The sequence below is a fragment of the Strigops habroptila genome, chromosome 5, assembly GCF_004027225.2.
Source record: "Strigops habroptila isolate Jane chromosome 5, bStrHab1.2.pri, whole genome shotgun sequence".
NCBI lineage: Eukaryota > Metazoa > Chordata > Aves > Psittaciformes > Psittacidae > Strigops > Strigops habroptila.
This window is the reverse complement of record NC_044281.2, coordinates 6,358,362-6,382,547: the sequence shown is the minus strand read 5'-3', so window position 1 is coordinate 6,382,547 and position 24,186 is coordinate 6,358,362. Positions and strand designations below refer to the sequence as shown.

The 24,186-nt window shown below is 42.7% G+C and overlaps 1 protein-coding gene across 3 annotated transcripts in view; it reads left to right on the top strand.

The window, feature by feature from the left end:
- Positions 1-24,186, top strand: part of IQCA1 (IQ motif containing with AAA domain 1) — a 99,539-nt gene that overhangs the window by 26,486 nt on the left and 48,867 nt on the right. For all 3 annotated transcript variants that reach the window (XM_030488458.1, XM_030488456.1, XM_030488457.1), the window contains 2 exons: positions 118-305; positions 22,760-22,844. In XM_030488458.1, coding sequence (XP_030344318.1) covers positions 118-305; positions 22,760-22,844 — 273 coding nt within the window. The remainder of the gene's footprint in view (positions 1-117; positions 306-22,759; positions 22,845-24,186) is intronic.

Below are 24,186 nucleotides of genomic sequence, written 5' to 3'. Positions count from 1 at the left end.
TTCCTGGCTTCCTGCAAATTAAGGCTTAAGCTTAGATTCACTGTCAGCCTGGCTTTCCAGTTCATATTAAGTTTCTTTTAATTCATGTATTTTATTTTCTCCTCTTGCTGTTTTCAGAGCCTACCTCCTCACTTAAGGGCAATGAATATTCCGCAGATGGATGCTGGGCAAGTAAATGCCCCGCAAGGTGAGATCCGGGAGAGAGACGACGAGATATCCATCAAGAACAAGCTGAGAGAAACAGAGGGGCTCAGCATCAAGGAAACTCTCCAGGATCAGATTGGCCAGTGTTTCATTGAGTGCAGGTGAGCCCCTTCCTAAGTCCATTTGCCCCAAAGAGCCTGATTTTGCAGTTCTTCCAAATTGCAAAATTCACCTTAAGGTGGTGATCCTGGTCCCAGCTGAAGAGCCAGTTCTGCACCTGCTGCAGAGCTAAGTTCCTGAGCAGCAGGATTCCTAACTGGGGACACCAGAATAGTCATACACTCCTAGCACAGTCCAGCAGGGACCAGAGGTGCATCTTGAAATACTGACTGCATAATCAGGTCCATAGACATTAAAGTGCTTTGGAATTACAAGAAACATACTTAAAGTTTAGGAACACTGACTTTTTTTTCCTCTGTCTGAATACATAAGTTTTAAGAGAGAGAACGCAGTCTTCCATGAGGTAGAAGTATAATTATTTGCCATAGCAAATCACATCACGTCACTGGTTCTGCAATCCAGATGCCTGCTGCTGGTATTATCCAGCAAGCCAATATGAATCTGAAGTACTTTCGTACTTGAGGCCTGACCTTCAAGACACTCCTTCAAATGTAACTTTACTTGCATAGTGCTGCTGATCTCAGTGAAACTTCACGTCTCAGTAGAGTTAAGCACATACTTACACATTCTAAACTGAGTGCTGACACCTATAGTTCTCTCAGGAAGTTTACTTTACTCAAAGAAGTTTTCAGACCAGCAATTTTAATAGGGCAATACTTGCACTAAAGTATATAGGTCCTTGTACTAACAGGCTGGTTTTATGATTTAAGTACATTTTTTCCAGGATTTACCCCATCAAGCGGGTAAGCATCCAAAAGTAAATTGCAAAAGTGCCCAAAAGTTCCAGGATTTAGCAGCAACGTTTCAGCTGCTCTGCATAAAACTGCTCAGCAAAAACAATTCCAGTATTTGTGTCTTGAGCTGCTTGGTGATGTTACAGGCCTTGGTTTTGTCTTGTGGACTAGTGTCATGTCCATTCATCATTCAGTGTTTTTTTCAGGGTACTGGACCTGCCTTCAGCATGCAGCTTCCAGTTGGAAACACAAAAGCATTCCGATGAAATCCTGCTCTGTTGATCACTGGCCTGCTTTAATCAGGTTTCAGTGGCTATGTGACAGGATAGTGTTTGCTAAGAAAAAAAAGCAATCAAACATAATACTCACAGATCTGCCACTGTATTTCTATAAAAGCTATTTCTCTTCTGTCTTGTTCTTTCACCTCTTACAGACACTCCAGACTCCAGCATGTTTTTTCCCAGTCTAGCTCTCCTTTAGCAAGAACTGCAGTTTTACAAACCTCAGTTATTACAAAGCACTTCCCCCGTCCCTGAATCAACCCTGTTCCTAGCGCCAGGTCTGCACAGTTCTTGAGCTGCTGTTTCCTGCTGCTCCCCCCAACTCCCAGCATGTTCCGAGGTATAGAAAGATCTTATTTCCTTTGCTAAATATTACTCATCTAATAGCAATTCTCTAACATAGGTCAATTGCGTCCAATTAACTTGACTCTAGAGCTTGAGGAGAACTAACCGAAATACTGTGCGAACCAATAACTATGTTTCTACAGAAGATTAGCAGAGAACAGTCAGTCTCCCAGAGAATAAGGCTGAGCCATAAGCCTCTTTAAAGACAGCTATAAGACATTATTAAAAGTAAAATCCATTCCATGGAGACATGCAACAGCAGAGCCATCCAAGAGCCTAACCAATCCAAAGGATCATTTGGAAGAAGCTGAAGCCGTCATTCAAATCAAGGGAGGTGGAGAGGGATGGCTGAATGAGCAGTTCATCAAAACCCTTGCTACCTAATGCATAAGCCACCTTGGTCTCACGTCTCTACAGATGTAAGGTGGACTATAAATGCTGAGCTTTCTTATTCAGTAGCCCTTATAAGTGAAATGGGACCTCATTGCTACATTTATATCCCACATGTGCCCAGGGGCCCAACTTTATGTGAGACTTCAAAGCTATAGGCAGACATAGTCAGTATCCCAGCATATAAATATGTGATTAAACAAGTTATAAGGAGTTCTCTAGCTAACCTTTAAGTTAGCTGGTCTGGTCTTGTCAAGTCCAGCAGTCTCGAATCTCATCTAGACTTGAAAATTAACAAAGATTAAAGCAGATGTTTGAATATATGCACTACATTAACTCATCTTGGATAGCTTTACAGATATGCTTTTCCCAAGTAAGTGATTGTATTAAATGGGACTAAAATATACACACAGAGTTAAACAAGGACACCACTGCTTGCAGACAAGCCTTTATGTAGATGTGTTTTTCTGCTGCATCTGAGATAGACTAGGAAAACAGCTCCCCTCCAACCTTGTCCAACCACCACATACAGAGCTGCTTTTCTACCCAACCATCTGAAACAATCCGATACTAAAAAGTAACCAGAAAGCAGTTTTAAGCTAAATCAGTCCATTTTGATAGAAAACAGTTAAAGAGATGCTGCAGGTACAGTTATGTGGCATGCCCAAGTGCAGTGACATCTCTGATAGCACAGGGGCAGTGTCAGACTTGTTGCTGTGAGAGCAGCGTGTTTGATCACACTCCCTGTTATTCTCTCCTTTTAAGTTAACTGTCCATCATGATCTCCCAAATTCAGCAACGCATGCTATAGCCAAGACTAGACAGATCTCATTGATAAAAGCGACGCTGATGATTTAGCAGTGTGGTGGATAAAATCCTGCACCCAGTGAAGCCACTGGGAGAGCTGCCATCAGCTTCAGAAAGGCTGGACATCACCCAATAGCTTAGTTCATTGGAATCCAGCTGAGTGATGCAGGGAGCTACAGGGCTGAGAGGAGTCGGTGAGCTGCCTGCCCTCTTGCTCTTCACAGGAGGCTTCTTTTTAAGTGACCAGAATAGTTTTCCTCACAGACACATCCACTTGCATCCAAAATAGGTTAAAAAGAAAAATAAACCCAGCAAATTTCTCCACATGGGAGCATGTTTGTCATGCAGAGCCAAGCGTTCTGTGTGGTGCCTGCCAGAGACACTGCAGAACTAGCAGGAGTCGTATCCTGCTCCTGCTTGGCTTGCTGAAGAGTGGGCCAGAGCTGAAGATTTACATTATTACCTGCCAGGATATATTTTGGCTCTGCACTAAGCCAGTCTGCCAGATCAACAGCTAAATGTAGCTCATAAATTATTCTTGTAACTAAGTCTTTTGACAGAGTCTCCCATTTTCCATCGTCTATTAAATAAACAGATAGTTAAGGGGGAACAAAGATTCTTTTGAATAAATTTTGCTGTATGTACTAAAAAAAAATAAACCCAAACTTCCATATTTTATCCTCCAACTGGAAAGGGATGTGATAGGAAATGCAATTAGCAAGTATTGTCTTTCAACACAGCTGCTCTTAGATTACAAAAGCAACGAGCACATATTAAACTTCTCCACTTGTAAGAACTGCTGTAAAGATTTACCGCTTGCTTTGCACAAGGGAACAGGCATGGCTGCAGTCATTTCAAGAGCCAAACAGCTTCTTATGAGGATAGGTTCTAAAACAGCAAAATAAAGCAAAACCCAAAGGAACAGATAAATGAAAATGTTCCAGTTGCTTACAGGAATCCTACTGCAGGGAAAACAAACTATTTTGGATAGAACACTGTGCATTTTGCAGCCTTACCATACATCATTCAGTTTATCTGTGTTGACTTCCGTGGAACTCTTATTTGCCTTGCAAAGTATTCACATAAAGCTTTCTAGATTCCTCTTTGGCCTTGTCCCTTTGCACCATACAAGTAGTGCAGTACAAGCGTTCCAGAATTAACAGTTGCCATGATTATATACATCTGAGCCTGGGTTTTAATCACTTGACTCCCACGGATTCCATCCGTTAAGAACAGAGTTTCATATTAAGATATAGCAGTTGCATAGCTGGGGTTTTAGTTTCAATTTCCTGTACCAGTGCAGACCAAACCCATTTTTCTCTAGTTCCCCGTTTTGAGTTTTGCAGTGCATACGCTGAATCCACCATCATGGTCTTCACCACTCTTTACCCACCAACAGTTCCCAAATTATACGTCTTCCTCAGAGTCATCCCTAAAATAAATCTTAAAAGGGGTGGGGAGAAAAGGGGAGAAGGATCCCCTTATTATAGAGAGAGATATAGTAGTATCTTTGTCTAAGAAAAGTCTTCTCTGACAGAAATCAATATGAAGGATAAGAAATCAAGATGAGGTTTTTATTACCAGAGATAGCCTCAAGAATCACAGGGGAGAGCCTAATACACAGGCTTTGCTCTAATGTGTCTTATGCCCTCTAGCTGTAACAAATTATGCTGTGGATTTCTTGGAGGATTTATATGCCAATGCTCAGTGCTCTGGGGAGCATTTCATCAGTGGCATTGCTGACCTAATAACAGGGGATCTAAGTAATAGCGACTTTTATGTATGTTATGTGTTATTCCCACAGATTTGGGGATTGGTTTTCTGGAGGAAGGAGGAGGCGAGGGGTAAATGTGCTTTCATAATAGGTTTACACTTTACTGATTAGCTTTGAATGATCTTCTTGCTCTGCCTGCTGACTTGAGTACTGTCAGAAAAAGAATTGGCCAAGCTTCATGGTGAGTGAATGAGGCTCCTTCTGAAGCAGGGGGTTCCTGCGCTTTATTTATTCATTTTGAACATTCCTGACAGCCAGGCCCAGGCTTTGATGCAGAGGAAAGGGGAAAGAAATAGGAAGTGATCGTGTTATATTTCCCTTTTTCACAAGACTGTTTTGTTGAGCTGAGTTTACTGCCAATATGCCTGTCCATGGGAGTCCCTAGGTAGTAGCAGGGGGTGGGGAAAGGGGAGGTGGGAGGAAGATGAATGGGGAGAGAGAGGTTTTTGCACTGAAACTCCTCAGAATAGGGCAAGTATTCATTTGTGTCAGGTACTGCGCGTATCACATTTCACACTCTCTACACACTGCTCTTTATGAAGTTAATGTTAACGTGCATGAGAAGTTGCCAGGCAATCCATCAGCAGCTGAAGTCTTGCCAACAGGACAGAGACAGATGACACCTCGGCAGTGCCAACCCTCCCCACACAACTCTGGTTCCGAGGGAATTGTCACTTTAAATCCATCTGGACCAGTGTTGTTTTTCAGTCCCAGCTGGCTCATCATTCGTGCCCTCAGCCTGCCAGGAGTGCTTTCCAAGTGACATGGATCGCAGTCTCTACGCAGCATGGCAACAGCTCACAAAACAGCTGATAGGAAAATTGCTCAATAACCAGGTTTAGTGCAGTGAGGCACTATGGCAGACAGGTCTCAAAGAGCAAGCTCCAGTCTGGAAATGCTTGGAACACAACCAGGGACATTACCAGTCCCTTAATCACAGTCCTCTTTCCATACAATGCCCTGTTACTCTGGAAGATGCATTCCCTTCCTCTCTGCCACTCCTGCAAGGGCATTTCTTCTGTAGGAACCTACCAAAAAATACCTCTCTGATGTCTAGTACTTTATATTCAGCACAGACAGGAGTTACTGCCCACAGGAGCCATTTATAGATGGGTGATGGAACCACTCTCTTTCACCTAATCCATATTGTCATTACTTGTTTTCCCTGTCATCATTAAAGGATTGTCACACACCCACAAGCCACTTGCATGTGACATTCCATTTGGAAGCAAAAACTACTAGCCAGAAGCAGCTGTGAGCTCAACATAAAAATCAGGATATCCTGCAAATGGGGATAAGTGGTTGTCTGAAGTTTCATCTGATGAGGATGAGCCAAACTAAATTAGAAAGAGGTCTGTATCTGCACCACAGTTTTCTCCTGTCCTTACCTGTTCACTGGAGTTGAATGTATCTTCTCCTGTCCTCTTGTACTTAGTGCATTGAAAGCCTACACAAGCCAAATTCTTTAAGGTATAGCAGAAAACAAGCAGAAGCTCTTTCTGAAATGCTTACAGCCAGTCTGGGTTGTGTCTCTTTTCCGAGTCTTCTTGTTTTCCTTGGAAAGGTGAAGACAAGCTCTGAATTGTGGGACATGAAGCTCTGAAAGAGGATGGGCACAGACTTAGGTGTCTTCCTCTGCCTAAATGCTTGGTCTTCCTGCAAAATTCCAGAGAGATTAATATGAGACAACGTCCATTTTCTCTATCAGTCATTTCACCTCTGTTTTCTGACAGAGCCAACAACTTCAAATGTTGCAAAGGCAGCAATCTCCATATCCTAACAGTTAGTGCTGGTACCAAGTGCTGTCCGAATGCCAACAGGCCATTGTGCAGAAACAGCTTATGCTTAACATCAATCTCCCTGACCACGGCTCAAGCCTGCTCCCAGATGTTTGACTTCACCTCGTGTAGACAATCCAAGCTAGCTTCAAAATCCAACAGAGCCATGATAGCACATAGCTCTGGCAGCAAAACCTGCCCAGGACCCTGCATCAGTATTCTGGCAGCTCGGTCATGCTGAGCTCCTCGCTGCAAGCAGCCACGCTGCTGAGTTCAAGTACATCTGTGGGAGCTAACATCCTCCCTTTGGGCTCCTGGGTGAGTCAACCTCCAAGACTGATTAATTAAGATAATTAGGAGCTGTAAACATTAATGGGTAACGTTCAAGCCTTTCCTAACACATTCTTAAAGCTTCCACTCGGTAGTTCTCTATTGACTCATTTTGGCAGATATCTTCAGGGCTAGAGTGAGCAACAGAATGGAATGTAAATGCATCACTGGGCTTACCAGAGGAGTACCAGAGCAAATAGCCCACCGGGTTTCTTTAAACAGAGGGAAAATAAGTTATCATAAGCAAAAGGATTGTTTGTCTATGGCAGGAGAGAATGAAGCCCACAGTTCTGCCACCTGTTTTCCCATTGTTTGGCATCATCTATCTAGATTTAACAGCCATTTAAAAGCAAATAAACAGCACGGCTTCAGTCCTTCTTTCTTGCTTATGGGAACACCACACAGTCCTCTTTTGAAAAGTGTGAAAGCCTCTAATTCCAAAGGAGGAATAACTTACTGTGTCCATCTGCAGTTAATCTACTTCATTGGGTGCCCGAGGATTTACAGGAGGCAGGGGATACCTCTGGAAGCTTCTGTGCAGTGGCAGAAGTTGCCTACTTCAGTGCACGCTAACAATTTACGACTGTGCTGACATGAATGGAGGCAGGTTGATGGCTTTTGGGGGGATCAGCCAGAAGCCCCTGGATTCCTATATTTCTCATACTTGGTGAAGCAAGATATAAATCTTGGTGGCAGGTATCTGAAACAGTAAGACCAGTTGAACCCTGGTGTCACGCCTCCAGAGAGGCATTGATAACATCACTAGATCTGCTTCCTAAATCACCACAAACTCTGAAATATGTTGGCTTTCCAGTTTTGTGAGGCTCCTTGAATTTACACTTCAATTTATGATTGCCACCTCTCTGCAGCGATTAAAACCACATGCAAAGGACTGCTGCTGAGCCTTAACTTTGGTCATTGAACAATCAAAAGTTTGAAATAACGAAGGAACACAAAGAAGATTCTTACAACATCACAGGTGAAAAATCAACCTTCCCAGGGAGTTTTCAACGTAAGAAGTCATCCTCATCCTCATTTAATCACCAAGTGCACCATGCTGCATAAGCACATCTTCATCAGCTTTCCCAACACTACTATTCCCTTCCAGATTAACATTCAGATATCTTAAATCCTAAAGTCGTTAGTGGCTTTTCCTGAATGATCTCTCCTTTCCCTGTCAGTTTGCGTTCTGACTTCATTACTGAAAATAGGGTCCTGATACTATTTAACACAGCTAACTCCTTACTCTAAGCAAACTCCCATCCACTTCCAGGAGGATTCATAGAATAAGACACTTGTTTCTGAGCAAGTTTATCAATATCAGGGCTTTTCCAAGGGTGTTACAGGCAGAAACACATATTCTTGCTCTGGTCAGCACCAGTGCAGTATCGGGGAAACTATTTCAGTGCCATGGCACTTTGGGCTTTTCTGCTGAAAACCTCAGTCACAGGCTTTGTGATTTCCTCAGCATTCTGTGGGATGCTCAGAACTTCAGCATCTGCAAGCACATATTCATCTCTTCATCAGGCATGATTTGCATTGCACACCTCTTGCCATGCTTGCATATAAATTATGCATTAGTGACATTAAAAGCTCATCCAGATCTGAACACACATTAGCAAAGCCATAATGACCATGGTTCTTCTTCAGACCAGCCTGTCCTCCTCCACTCCGCTCCTCAACCCGCTTTCTTCTAAACCACTTTGCCCAGAAAGACTTTACCTTTTGCCCACCCCATTTCAGCCCCAGTTTGTCTCCATCTGGGAAAAACCTGGATCATTTGAGCCCTTATTTTCAGACATCTGTATTGTAAATGGACTGACAAACATCTAAACTTTCAGTCCAAATAGTTAACAGCTTGACAAATCTGTAACCAGCTGAGAAACAGAGCTTTGTAATGGATAATGTCAGGCAGGGACACTGGGGAAGTGCTAAAACCAGAAGTGGAAAATGACTGCAGCTGTTTTGGTGCTGTCAGTTGCTGCCCAGTGCACTGCAGTGCACAGCTGCTCATGAAGAGAGTAACCCAGATGAGGTTACTCATCAGAGATTAGAATACAAGAGGGACGAGAGCAGTCACATACTTGGGAGACATGCCCCAGGAAGCCTCAGAAAAGCCAGCAATAGATGAGAGGAAGCAGGTCTTGCACGACCTTTCCCCCTATGCTGCCAGTAACCGGGCTTTCCAAGTCCCTTTTTTGGTGCATAACTTTTCCAGATATTTTAGGGGATCCACAGCCTCCCCATCACAGGCCCAGTTCCAGCAAGTTAGGCAGTGTGATGTGGAGACAGCCATAGGTGTAGTTCTGCACATAAAAACAGGACACCTCTTTATTCTCCCTCTCTCACTCACAAGAGAACAGTATGGAACATGGGAGTAAATGGATGCAGCATGTAAGGCCAAAGCACTAAGCCTCAGCACACGCTTTTAGGGGTACAGCTGCTGCTCAGCAAGAAGAAATCAGAGGACCAAAACCTTAATCTTAGTACAAGGACAAGTTCCTCTGTCCTCTCCTGCTGGCACTTCTAGCCTTGTTCTTGCAGGCATGCCTATCCTGAGCATTATTCTGTAGGATGAATTCCTGGCTTCATTTGCTTCGTACTTTTTGATTTGCAGCACTGCAGAAGCAACACTGACTGTTACAACAAATTTAGGTTAGATTCCCTTTTCTGCCTTCTTCACATGGCTGAAAGTGACCCACAGATACTCACAGTCCCTTGGCCTTGAGCCTAAGCCTCCTGCTTAGCATTAAAGCTCCTAAAAATGTTCACTCCTTTTTATGTCTAGAAGTCTGGAATCAGCTAAAGTAAATAGCATTACTCTGAGTTGGTCCCATTCGCAAACAAGGAAAAACAATCTTGTAACTAATTAGTTCTTTTTCCTAAAGTACTCATACCCATCTATAGTAATACTTAGGGATTAAGAGTCTGAAAATGCTAAGTGTTACCAACATAATGCAACAAACCCCCCACTGATAATTCTCAAGGACGCTTCCCAAACCTGAGATTTGTTTGTTGTCATAGATACTCACAGAGACACAAACAGCAGTTACATTCCAGGACTCTCACTTGCCAGCAGCAATAAGCTCTACACATCTGAAAGAACAGACTGGCCTTTTCCTGGCAAATGCTGCAGCAGTGTGCCCTGTTCAATGGGTATGTTCTGTTCCAGTTCTCCCACACTTCACTTTCTTCATTCCTATCTCAAGCAGACTCCTAACACAGGCAGAAACAGGGAAGTGGGATATTTAACACTGATAGTTAGGGTCCGATTTTCACCTCAGAGCTGGTTTCTGTTCCAGTAGTCCAGCTAGATACCTACTGTGCTTGACAGAGAGGGGCCTGCTCTACCTTCTGATCTATTCTTGGTTTGATCAGCATAGCATAGTCTTAATCAATAAGAAAGAAAGAAGGGAATGAATCCCATGGCAAAGAGGAAGAGACCCAGCCCAGCTATTTTTTTCACTCCACTGTGGTAGGGAGACGTATATTCTCCAGCAAGTTAATACAGAGCAGGTAGAAGAACCAGTTTTCCCCACTTCCAACAAGCAAAGTGGATGAAGATCTGCTGGAATACAGGAACAAGAAACAGGCAGAGAAAAAAAGAATCAGGAGTCCCACTGGTGCCTGGTAGAAGGACAGAAAGGCAGTGACAAGCCAGTGGCTGGCAGAGAAGAGGTGTTTGAGGGATATTCTGGGAAGAGAAAGACTAAGGAAAAGCTTAGAAGTAAGGAGAATAAAAATGAACAAGAGGCACAGAGCAGTGGCTCCCAAGCTACAGCCCTTGCTCCACAGAATTATCTCTTTGGAAAAGCAAGCAAAGGAGGTAAAAAAAAAAGAAAGACATTTTCAACCTTGGCTCTGCAGAATGCAAAGAAGAAAGGAGACATGGACTGACACAAGCAGAGGAAAGGGGTAGCAGAAACAGTCACAAGGAGCTGGAGAGGCAGAATTGGAAATGGAGGGATAAAAGAGGCATAGAACTGGGGGGAGGGAAAAATAGGGACAGTTAGAACCAAAAACTGATAGAAAATATGAAGTGTGTCCAAGGCAAAGCAAAAAGAGCGCTACCCAAATGTGTATGGCAGCAAGCAAGCTCAGGTGGGTGTGTGAAAAAAGACTGGATTGTAAGGAAGTCATGTTTGAGTATGGAGAGGATGGAGGCATACAAGTGGCTGGGCATGACAGCCTGTTACTCTTTCTCAGAAGAGAAAATAGATTTAATTCCAAAATAGAGTTGTTTCACTCTTTTCACTGGCAGTGGGGTTTTCAGAGTTTACATACTGGGGACCATAGCAGCCAAATGACTGATGGAATAGAAGGCTGATTCAGGGCAGTGTGGCTTCAGTATGCCAACATCTTTAACAAACTGTTGACGAGTTACTTAAGTGCTGAATTCCAAGTGAATTCCACACCCAGAGACTTGCATCATCTAGCATAGAAAATCCAGGTTTACACTGGGAATTGGTCTAACATCTAGCACACCTCTAAGAGCACTTCTACTCCCGTCTCCTTTCTCCTTGCCCTCCCTCACCTTTACCTTGGACAAAACAGCTCATCTCTTTTCGAGTCAACCATCAAATACGCCATTAGACTCAAATTCAGCTGCCATAAGGTACCACTGAGAGCACAACTTCAGTGAAAGTAGGTTCTTGGGTGGTTAATAAAACATCCAGAGTTAATTAAATCGAATGAGCTTATACCCTTCAGCTTGGGGCATAAACCAAATTTCAGTAGGGTTAAGCAGAAGTGACGGGCAGTCAAGGAGGTAGAAGGACACAGGCAGCAGAAGCAGGTTATCCCGTCAGCCTCTAGATCTCCACGGTGGACTAGCTGGTACAGGCTCCAGGTGAGAGCAGAACACTGACTGCAATCCCAGGCTTGGCAAGCACATCAAGGGCACATGAGGCAAGACTTTTGTTTTTCTTTGAGCTGATTATTCCCCTTGAGAGCACCAGACCAGCACTTTGTGAGGTGGGCAGTGTGCTGCATGGCTTGGTAAGCATCTAGGCAAACTCTTCCCAATACAAAGCTAGCCTTAAATTTCATCTGACCAAATCCTATGCTTCGATTGAATCTTGGCGTAACGCTGACAAGGTTCGAAGGTAGCATTTCTGTGGGCAGAACAAGATTTTGCCTGAAACCTGAGTCTCTTCCATTTCTTCCAGAGTCAATGTGTTTCAGTTTTGCTGAGAATTTCAGCACGGGGGGGGAGATAAGTCAGACTCCATCAGGCAGGTTGTTTTTATTACCCAGGTCAGAGTCCAGGGCTTTGAAGTCATGGTGCATTTCAGTCCTGTGCAGATACAACAGAAATTAGAACTACTTATACTACATTACTTTACACAGGCCCAGCTATTAGCACCACAAACTAGCTGTGTTTTGTTTTGTCTGCTGTGTCAGGCATCCTTAAGACTTACGCAAGAGCATTATTTCAAGTTATCCATCCTTTGCTGAATAAGAGACATTTAACAGTGTACATTAGGGGGGCTGCTAGTTCTCCTCTAGTTGTGCAAAATAACTACATCAACATAGTACTGTTCAGTGAGATCCCATACCAAATACAATATTGTTTGACTTGGGCAAAGAGTGTAGAACCGTAAAAGAGCTGGTTCAGGATTTTAGTGAGATTTTTACCTAATCCAGGAAACTGCATTACCCTTAACTACAATCTGTTCAAATACTCCCCTCTCTCTTTGAGCATCTTACTGACTCAGTAATCCTTTGGTGGTTGGAAAGGAAGTTTTCTCTCTTGTTTTGTGCTCCCCATCACACAGGGAGACTGGCTCTTTCCCACAGATTTTTCTGGAAAGTGTTCTAATCCAGCAACCATTTTTGAAGATACTGGTTTAAAGCATAGCTGTAAGTTAAAGGCTACACTCTGTGTAGCTGCAGGAGTCCTCAAAGTATTCCAAGTCAAAATACAATTGCTCCAAGGGAGCAAATTCCAGAGCCGGAGCTCTGCCATCTTTTGTATTGCATACATGTGCTTCCCATCATGGGTTCAGCTCTCTGAGCTGCTGCAGAGGGGGTAATGCTATGCCCAAAATATCATTTCACCTTCATCCTCTTCTGGGAAATCATGTGTAATCATAGGTTTATTCTTCATGTATTGCAAGGTTTGCAGTTGCAGGAGGCCTGGGAACTAGTGGGAGTGAAGGTGGGAGCAGCTGATTGTAGCCTCTCCCACGTATGTGCCTGTATTTCATTCCTGTCAAAACCTAATCTGTACATTCTTTGCCTGAGGGAGCTCTGCTATCCTGTAATAAGGCCATTCCAGACAACTGATCCTCTATACGGGCCTGTGAAACAGTACATTTAAATCTTCAGTATTGAAAAAGCATACACAAAAGAAGTGTAAGATGTAGCGAATGAGTAAGCCTGCCCTTCAAATTTGCACTTCCCACACCACCTTACCTCTTACACCACTTTGATAGAAGGAAGTTACTGATATTCAGGCACTTTGCTTCTACCAAGAGTATGGGCTGCAAGTCCAGCTCCAGATTCCCAAAGGACATCCCTATGCCTGTAGGCCCTACCTACCAAAGAGATGCTTAAAAACCACATTATTAAACCATCATGTAAATGAGCAATAGTAATAAAAAAAGCTCCATTTTGTGCTTATAACTGATTAAATTTGAGTGCATCCCACTGTGTAGGATGTGCAGAAGAATTGGGCAATGCCAGATCGCTACAAAAGGTATTCAATTCTGTATCAGGCTCCTAGATTATCCATAATTTTCCTATTTTTTTCCTCACACCTTTTTAAATCACCAAAGCAGAGATTCTAAACTATTCTTCTTGCTACTGAGCTATTTGGTGATTAGCATTGAACAGGAGTCTGTAAACATGTAACTTTATATACAGATTCTCTACAATATTCTCCCGTATCGATCCCATTTTTTCCTGGTTTTACACTGTTTTACATCTGATTGTGATTTATTCAGATAAAGCTGCACAAGCCAATTGAGACAAACATCGAAAACTCAAGCACTGTGACTGCTTTCATATGCATGAAATTGCCACAGATCTATCATGGAATTGTTCATTTAGACTCTTGTGCAAACAGCAGAGAACCAGGACTCTTGGAGTGGACAAGAACGTTAGCAGCAGCAAAAGACAGCAACATATCTGGTTGCCTTCTTTAAAACTTAGGAACATACTATGTGCCATTTGCAGCTTCTTATTCCGCACTGAAGTTTTTCTTCTGCATCACAAGCGCTTTCCAAGGAAGTGCAGTCTTAGCTCTGAGTAGTGCCATTAGCCCAGCACTACAGTGCTGGTCTTAAATGAAGTAGCAAGCCACTCTCCCAAGCAGTAACGTGATGCCTGGCAGATGCTGATTACACATTGTCCTTTACAAATGCTTAAAGTCAAGTCATGGCCAGGCAGCAGGTCAGAGGCACAGTGATCCATGAATGGGACAACCATGATATAGTGGTTGAAGAGGACAGTATGCACATACAGATCATTTTCATCCAGGGAGGCAAAAAACAAGGCAAGTTAGACTTATGCCGGACTAGACTGTATTGCCGCATTGATACCATAGGCCTAAGGCAGATTTAGAGTTCTAGCTACTAAAAATGTGTCTGGTGCCACCTTCAATATCACCTCCGATTTATCCATCTATATCACACTGTGAAATCAGCATGATAAATCAGATAAAAATCACATCATTTTACCACTCTTGCATCAGGTAGGCTGGGTTGTTTTAACCACTGACAGAAAACGTTATGTATTACTCTTATGTGCAATATTTATCCTAGTATTTAAATAAGAGTAGATCAAAGCACAAAGCTTCTTTGTTCATATTCAGGCTTTTATCCCCAATTTTCCTGACATAAAGGGTGCAAATGCTGCATAGCACATGCAAGGAGTTTGGCATGCGCCAAGTGCATTGAATTTATGATGCATGCACACAGCTATCCATCCAGCACATAAGCCATAGGTTCAGGGAGAGCAAAGTCATTTCAGAGAGTTTTTGATCCACTGCTAAGACCCTTGGAATACTTCAAGTACCTTTCACAGTCAGGGGGTGGCAGAAGAAATACAGCACGAGCAAAACCATTGCAGAACAAGGAGGAGGGCAAAATCCTGAGAGAGCTGACAGAGAGCCTATGTGCAAGTGACACTTCTCCAGGTGCTCAACCTGCCCAGGGCACCATTTCTCAACCCTCCTCAAAGCATTATCTTCAGATTCAAGTGACAGGCCGGGGTAAAACAATTTAAAGCAGCCATGCCCAGTTTTACAGCCTTCTTTCCCATCCAGAGACATGCTTTGTTCAGCTAACACCTTGACTTCTAAGAAGCAAAAGCAATTGCTCAGATTTCTCATAAACAAATCCCACAGGACAAAATGCTCTCTCTATTCCATTCCAAACCCCAAAGAAACTTGTGATGTTGGAGGGCAAGTTATTTCTTTTGGCTGGCCTTGCTACAAAAATCGCATGCTTTATTTTCCTCTTTACAGAATTCATCTTGTGTTAATAAAGTACTGTTGATTCCTTCTGGCTGACTCTGCAGGAAAGCTATTCTCACAAAGCTTCTAGTCTGAGCCGAAGTAATCTTGCTTAAAACTGGCCATAATTGTTTCAGTCTCTTAAGTCTAATACTAAGCACAGGAAACACTGCCAATTCAAGTCAGGACTTGGTATTCTATGAAGGCAGGATAAGCTGACCAGAGGTAAGGAATTCAGTAAACACAAGGAGAATTTGACCTGGCGTTTCTTTGAGCCAGCTTCTGTAGTTCTGACCTTGCTCTAACGAGAATGGAAAGATACAAGAAAATCAAAACAAATGAGTGTTTAATGAGAGTTGTGAGCTCCAGAATACTCAGTACTCCATCAGCCAAGTCCCCCAATCGTGGTGCTGGCCCCTGAGGGGAGTTCTTCCTCCGCAGGAAGGATTGCTCAACCCACTGTCCTTACAGCTGAACTGAATTCCTCTGAAGGCTGTAGACAGTCAACAGGAAGCTGACACTGGAAATAAGCCTGGAGACAGTCTGACAATGAAGGAGGGGGAGCAGCCTTTCACCTTTTGAGACAGCCCCTTGAGGAGGATGGCCTGCTTCACAGCTCTGGTAAACATGGGCTGATAAACCAGTCAAAAGAGAAGGAAAGGCAGGAAAAGAAGCGTAGACCTAGGAAGCAAAGCACGGGTGCAGCGTTCAATGTCGTATCTTCTCTGTAGCTTTCAGAGAAGCAGGATTTCTGGTTTTCTCAGGCTTGTTTCTGGTAAGCACAGATTTTACCCCAAACACAAGTACCTCCAGTCAGTTTGATGAATTCCTCAGTAACAAGGCCAACAGCTACTTGAGACTGCTGTGTGACACCATGACATGCCCTGCTCTTAGTTCAGAAACCATTCCCTCCAAGAGCAGGGATGGAACATCCAGGTGTCCTTGGGTCTACCAGGAGGTGCTTTCACTGTGACTGCAGATAGCCACACACCAGCCTTACCAGCAGCTCTGCCCAAACCTGTTCTGCATGGCAAGAGTCAAGCCAAAAACCACTAAGTAACCTTATAGGAATCTGCTTTCCAGTCCCTTTAATCTTATTTTCATTTCCATACCATGGTGGGTAAACTGAATATTTGTCTTCTCTAGGTTTGTCTAAGCTTTCAGCATGGGTTGGATGTTACTAGCTCTTGCAAAGGAGTTCAGAAAGCCATTTCTCCCAGTGCTAAGTTAATTCAGATTTGAGCTCTGAGAAAGCTTTTGGCAATACTTTTTGAGGGTAGGGAGGGACATGTAAAATCAGAGCACCAGAACATTGTGTGAGTGTTAATATTGCCAAGTTTTTCTGCTTATTTTTCCTTTTTTTTTTTTTTTTTTTAATTTAAGCCAATATTGGAACTATAAATCATTTGGTTTCTCCTTGGCATTATTCATGCCCATATTGCCTCTTGTTGTCTTTCAACAGTTTAGCAGTGATTTGCAGTGCTGCCTTCCCACATCTCCTATTCTTTTCAAGAAGAAAAACGTATTGCTGTTTTAAACCAGGAATAATTTGTCAGAGTTTCAAAGGTAACAATAGACCAAAAAATTCTTTTCGCTCCTTTTCACCCTCTGGTTTTTACAGCAGGAAGCAGGATAGCCAGGAATCCTGGCAGAGGAGGCTCAGACCCACGTCTGCCTGAGAGGGAAAACAGTGATTCCCTTTTTCTTTTCCCAGTACACTAATTACCTATTGCTATCCTTAAAAGACCAGGAGGATCCTTGAAAAGGTAAAGCAGCTTCATGACAAAGCAGAACAGACTATTTCACCATAAGAACTCAAGAAGCTAAAGAACAACTGTACTGGGTCAGCCAAAGGTCTACCTTTCCTGGCCAATAATACTACATTGTAATAAAACTATCAGAGAGAATTACCACAGCCCACATTTAGGTCCGTCCCCTCCAACAACTGTTCCCAACTATTACTTGGCTTTGAAGCTCACTTCTATCATTTCAGATCTAAGGCAGGGATTGGGGACCCAAAAGACCATCTTATTATTATAGTTACTGTAATAAAGGCTATCACCTTTCCCCACAAACCTTTCGCACTCATTCCTCCATGGGAGTGTTTCTCCTTGCACATTGTTGGCTTCACAACATTTGATCTTAAATTTTTAAAGCTGAATATTTATGCAGAACAATAAAATTTCCAAACCTCCAAACACTTCTCCCTGCAAGACACTCCACTGAATTACTTCCATACATAACAATTGCACATATAAGTAAACGCTTGGAGGATCAGGACCTTAGATAAAACATCACTTGGAATATGTCTCTGTCCAAACCCATTAAAGATGACAAGAAGCCTACGGAAATTAATCTTGCTTTATAAGTAATTCTGTATTTGAGAAGGTTGTTTTTTCTGGAAGTATTTTTTCAAAGAGCTAAAACACACAAAAGGAAAGAAAATGCTGCAGCAGAGACACCTAAAATAAACCAACACTGCTATTTGAGAGAGCCCATGTCAGGTAAGATCACAGAAACAGGCAAGAACTACAAAATAACAAGGGGTTTATTTCTTTAAAGGATTCCCCCACCCTTTGGTTTTGTCCCTTTTCTGTGCAGAACACTCTGCTGTCCCTCCGCATACAGCCCCTATTCATCCCTTTTCTTCTGCACACAGCCCACATCTTTTCTTACCCTGAAAAGAGTTAAATGCTCTTTTTTACTCCAAAGAGCAATTTTTTATTTCTCCTGACAATGCCTTTTATGCAATTAGCTTGAGAAGCCATGGCCAGAAAGAAAGAATAACACATGTAAAACCATGCCAGAGGACAGAGTAGGTAGTAACTTGTTGAGTCTATTAGCAGACAAAATGTTTAAATCAATGGTGTGTTCTCATAAATCAACAGCAATATTTAGCCTTAACTATAACCATCCCTGAGCAATGTGGAACAGAGAGAAAACACTTAAGCAAAAACCAACAGCGATGCTCCTGGAACAAGGAGGGGAGTGAGCAGCAGATGGGTAAAGGACAGCGTGGGGTTACCTCCAGGCAAGGAATCGATTTGATAGGTCAGAATGGAGGTGCCACAGCATTCAGGGTTGAGCAGAACTTCAGCAGAAACTGCCAATAACAAGGAGTCCTACCAAGCCTGGTGGTGATTTGGACATGCTGAAGAACCATTCTAATCTAGTTAAAACTTGGACGTTTATGCAGGTTGTGTGCTAAACCAGAAATTGAGCCCAGAAAAGCCAGAACTCTGTGCTACACGATCGGAGACAGAAGGATTTGCATTGTAGACCAGAGATGATCATTCCTTTTTAACTATACTTGATAGATCTAAGTTACTATAAGAGGAACAGGTTTCGAAGAGGGGAGAGCAGTAACAGTGAACAAGAAAACAGAATTTAACTCAAGAAACAGTGCAAAAACCTCATCAGACCCCCTTCTCTCTTTTTAGTTGGAAGTAGAAGATTGTCTCTCTTCACTCCTCCATCTTTGTTCATCCCCTTACTCTTCTGATTGAGCTGGTTTGATTCAAGTTTAGGGCCCCCATTCATTCCAATTAGACGGCTTTTCTGTAAAGCTGTTTACTAAACCCATGCTTTGCTCCTGTTGACAGGATTTCACTGCTTTCCAGAAAAGTAATGGATTTCTCACATACCAGTTTCTAAAGGTCCCTTCTTCAGTGGGGCACTGTGTCCTCTGCACAACAGAAACTTTTAGTAGTTCTGTTAAAGCAGTGGCTCTGACCCAAAGAAGGATATTTTGCCTATCTTCAACTCTGGCACACATCACCTTGATTTGAAGCAGTGCAAACAAAGCTCCCAAACACAGGTTGCTTCCCCAGCCTGTGTTTGTGCTGGGGGTTGCCCCCAAATTTCATTTGTTCATTTAGGTGAACGTTTTTATTAGAACTGCATCCTCCATATGAAATCCGATAAGATTTGCTTCTGCTTTTGCTTGCAGTCCTTAGCGCAGTGTCAGCGCTCCCACTGAAGCTATTGCGTTGAAAATAGGAGTTGCTTCTTCCAGGTCTGGCATTTACACATTTTTATGACATGCTGGAAAAGCACAATTAGACCATTTTCCCCCTGCAAATGCTGAGACAATAATAAGTAACAGATTCATTGAGTTTTGACTTGCCTCAGAACTAGGTGTTTCTGACATGTACCACATCCCTCAAATACATTACACGCTCCAATACTCTTATCAAGAGCATAAGCTTTTTACGTTCTCCTCTCCCCATCAACATGCAGCCAGACTTTCCTGACCACCGGTTCAGTTTGACAGCTCTTCACTTTCAGTGACATGCAGAGAACGCATCAGGGAGTGTGAACTCTGGATGATTTGTCAGATCCAGTGATTGATGTGCAAAGAAAGTGCCAGGGTACTATAAATATTGAAAAATCAAAGAAAATGCAGACCAAGTAGTGGGGTGTTTTGAATTCATTCAACCAGGTAGGCAATCTAAATAACAAACACAGGCTGAAATTCACACATCTCCAGTGAGCTAAAGCCCTACAGTGACTGTAGATGGCTCAACCTTTGGAGTCACCAGAAAATGCAGGTGCAGGTGTAATGCTCTTCTACTTCCCAGTTCAAGTTTCAAGCTAGTTGCTGACTATGGGAACCTCTGCAGCTCCACCTTCTCTAAGTCTTGGTTTATAGGTTGAGTTGTGCCGCTAGTGCCGCATAGGTAGAACCAAGAAGGATTTTCCAACATAAATCTCTCATCTACACTTCCAGCAAAGCAAAAGAGCATGCTAGGGTCAAGTTTGGAGCAAGTTCTTATACCATCTGGATTCATTTTCTTTCAGTATTATTGCTTAGAACTGATTCTCATCATGAATACTTCATTGTTTCTAGGATGTTTCAAAAGGGGAGGGCAGTTTAAAATTATCTGACCTATTGTTGCAAAGCAAGCTCAAAAGCATCCTACATGTTTGTGAGATCCTCCTCATTCAAGAGCTGTTCACTGTGGGATGTGCCTGGTAGGACTCTCTTGAGCCCTAGAGAGCTTATCTGATGGAACAAAGATATAGGAATAGCCTTGGCTGTTCATGGAGTGCATGCTGGCTGCTCATTTTACCCTGGCATTTTGTCATTCTCAACCACTGGAAAACAAGCTTATATAAAATAGCTTTGTTGAATCCAAATTAGCATCTCATGACAAATGCATGAGACAACCCATTGTGATGGTTCTGAGTAGAATGCTGCCAAAAAGTGAATGGAGAATGAAAATTGAGATTCATTACATTTCAAAATGAACCTTTGACCAGGAAGATCAATGACTGCATTTTTCTGTGCAGATTTACAGGCCAAATGAATCCATGGTTTAACCTCCGAACTCAGAGGCTAGCATAAAGAGAGGAATTTGTCTACAAAGGCCATGTATGTGCATGCTTTCCAGGCATTACAAGATTGCAGTTGTTTAAACCTAGAAGAGAAAGAAGAAAACCCAGAAGAGGTCAGACAGGGAAACGAGACTTAAGAATACTGCTCCCTGACAAGTGGACAGCAATTGATCTGCTAAACAACAGTACACAGGAAAGGATGAAGTCCAGAAAAAGTAAACAGATGTCCCAAAAGAAAACTACCACTGAAACCTGTGGTATTTATCTCCTCTCAGGGTCACTGATGACCACAGGAACTTAGACCCTGCATTGCCCTCAACTGAAGACCCAGTCGTAGAATCCTAGACTGGTTTGGCTTGAAGGGACCTTAAAGCTCCTCCAGCTCCAACCCCCTGCCATGGGCAGGGACACCTTCCACTAGAGCAGGTTGCTCCAAGCCCCTGTGTCCAACCTGACCTTGAACACTGCCAGGGATGGGGCAGCCACAGCTTCTCTGGGAAAAGTCTGTGCCAGCGCCTAAGCACCCTCACAGGGAAGAGTTTTTGCCTAAGAGCTCAGCAGAAAATACAGATTAGGACCCGGAATCTACTTCCAAATATCCAAAATTCTATTGAATTCTCTAGCACTCAGATATACACTCACCATACGTAGCCAAAGGGGAAAGATTTCTGTCCCCAAGAGCTGTAAATGATTTAGAAGTGAAAAAGCCAATAAAAATACCAAATATAGCACTAATAAATATTGAAAGCTGGCACTAATACCACATTCAGTGGGCAATGGACTCCAAAATGATTCTTCACCCGCAGTGAATATTGCCTTTCCTTCCTCCCAGCTGGCATTAGTAAAAGTAGCAACAGTCTTCATATCAGATTTTGAGCAATTCGCTACTGCAAGCCAGGCCTGTAGCAGCATTTAAAACAAGACTGCATTTAACAGAAAATGGAGCTATTTTCTGTCTGTTTGTAAAAAATGAACCCTGGCCTAAGTAAACTGGATGATGCCAGGTTTGAGGCCACGATCCCATTCTTACTAGATTAACAAAAGTAATGATAATAGAAAATACACTAAGAGCCCTTTGTTCATGCAGGCTGATTTCTGGGGATGCAGTGGCCAAAGTTGTGCATCTGTTTGCATATAGAACTAGTACTTGTTGAACATGCAAGTCAGTTGCATGTTCAGTTACAATCACAGACAGATATTTGTTTATTCTTCCATAATTGGTGTTACATTAATACTAGCTAGGGGTCAAAACCCTACACGTGGTACTGTAGAAACGCAACAGATGCTCTGTTCCGAGGATCTTCATTTAAAATTGAGTCTACTGCTCAACAGCAGGTTAGGAAAGTCCCTGAAGATACCAGTTGTTTAAGAAAGGGAAAAAGAAAACAGTTTTTATGAATCACATTGACCTTTTTGAGCTATTTTCTTCTCCAGGGAAAATGTCATTCCATTTAGAGGAAGCATTACCATTCTCTTTGAAAGTAGGAGAAGGATTTTTCTCAAGTGTCAAGTGTCATTGGAACAGAATATGGTTTGGTAACACCATAAAGATGGTATTGCCAAACAAACAGGAAATCTTCCTAATGAGATCCAAAAAGCTACTGAAGTGAAAAAAGGTTCAAGAGTCTTATAATATAAATGGCCTTTGGACTGTAAATATTGCTTATATTTAGTCTCTTTCTCAAAGGTCTGGAAGCACCCTACATTATCCATGCCATCCATGAAGCCTTACCACTTCATCCATGAAGCCTTACCACTCATTGCCCCCCTCACCAAATTGTGCAAGTATATTGGAACTGTGGAGGGTGGAGATCCACCCATGGGAATGCAATCTAGAATTTGTAGATTAAAACCCAATTTAAATAAAATTCGTATTTGGTTTTTTTTTTTTAAAGCTGGATGTTGAAAGTGGAGAATAGAGCTATAAACAGGAACACTTCAAGCTAAGGCTCTGCTATAAAGTGATGTGCAGTCCTAAGAAATTCTCTAAGAACTCTCAGTGTTTGATGAGCCACAGAACAAGAGACATGGGTTTGTAACCGTTTCAATGAATTTCCTGGCCAGAAGGCCGCTGTCATAGGCAGCAGCTCAGCTCTGTGTGTTTGAACAGGAGGGTATGCTTCCCCACCAGCTAACAACTTGGCCAACGAGATGGAAAAGTTCAGATCTTAATTCCTTTCTCACTTGTATTTCTCACACAGGCATATTGTGGGCAGGTTCCCTGACTATCCTGCTGAAGAGGCAGGAGGTTCAATGGCTATTCTTTCTCAGAATACTCCAGAGCAGGTACTGTCACTCCTTTAATGAAGAAGGTTGATGGGATTGGGGAAAGCATTGCCGCAAAATAGGTCTAAGTAACAAGTTTTCATAACAACAGCCTCCAGTATTCCTGAGTGAACCAGGCGTCGTGGCTATTTGTGGGCTTCCTGATCTCTGTGGTCCTTAAAGCTCCCCTGTTGAGAGACACTGTTGTGTTCACCAGCTGCCTGCAAATTATGATCTAACACAGGCATAGTAAAACAGCATTTTGGATTCAGTCCTTCCTGGAATCATAGCGAAAATCCTGGGGCATACAAGCAGTCTTTGTGTGGTTTAAGGAGATGTAAATACAGACTAGCCCAGCATAAAGCAGGATACTCCAACCATCAGTTGCTTTGCTTACAAAAACAGGCAAGAAAACGGATACAAACAGCTCTCTGTGCCTTACTAAAAGTGAGCTCGGGGCATGCTCCTGGTTTTAGCCAAGTTCAGAGCATGCGAAGGTCAACTCTGCTAGCCTCTAAGCCTCTCTGTTGTTCAGTCCCAGACAGTGCGAAGGAGACCTGTTGGTTGTGTTTTCGGCTACTAAAGTAGAAACACATGCCAGATTCAACAAGGCTTTGTTGGCTGCTCTGAGCAGCAGGGGAGCCACCCAGCAAGTATGGCTTGTTCCTGGAGAAGCCTTCAGGGAACGTGATGCTAATTAGACCTGCTACCAAGAAGTATAAACACAGTTCAGAAAATTGTAAAAGAAGTTATACTGAGCAAAACTGGATAGGGTGGGAGATGCTGGAGAAATAAATTCCTCCTGTCCTACTCCCAGCTTTGAATTCCCACCTTCATCTATTTTGCCATTTTTCTTGGGCATCTGCTTTCTCTTTGCATAAAAAAAAACCTAATAAAGGAAGCCAGAAGTCTGGAGAGATTGTTTTACTGCCTGTCTTCCCTGCAGAAATAAAAAATAGCTGGGAGAAAATAAACTACACCTATTTCCCTAATACATTTTCATTAGCAATTACCCACTTTTCAAGGGTTTTCTCTTTTTTCTCCCTTTTCAGCCAGCCCAACCAACAGCAGAATGTCTATCACATCACCTTAACAGATACCCAGAATACAATTGACAAAAGGAAGTTCAGTACCATCATGATTTTTACCTGAATGTCAGACAAGTAAAACATTTTTTGTTCAACCGAGTCAGCTGCATATTAAAAATCCCTAAGGCAACTGGGCTTGTTCCACTCTGGTCTACTGGGCAACATACGAAATGAAATCCTGGCCCCACTGAAGTTAATGGGAGTTTTGTCCTTGACTTCAGGGGAGACAAGATTTCACCTCTTGTATATATTAGCTTCTGTGAATGGGTTGGTTA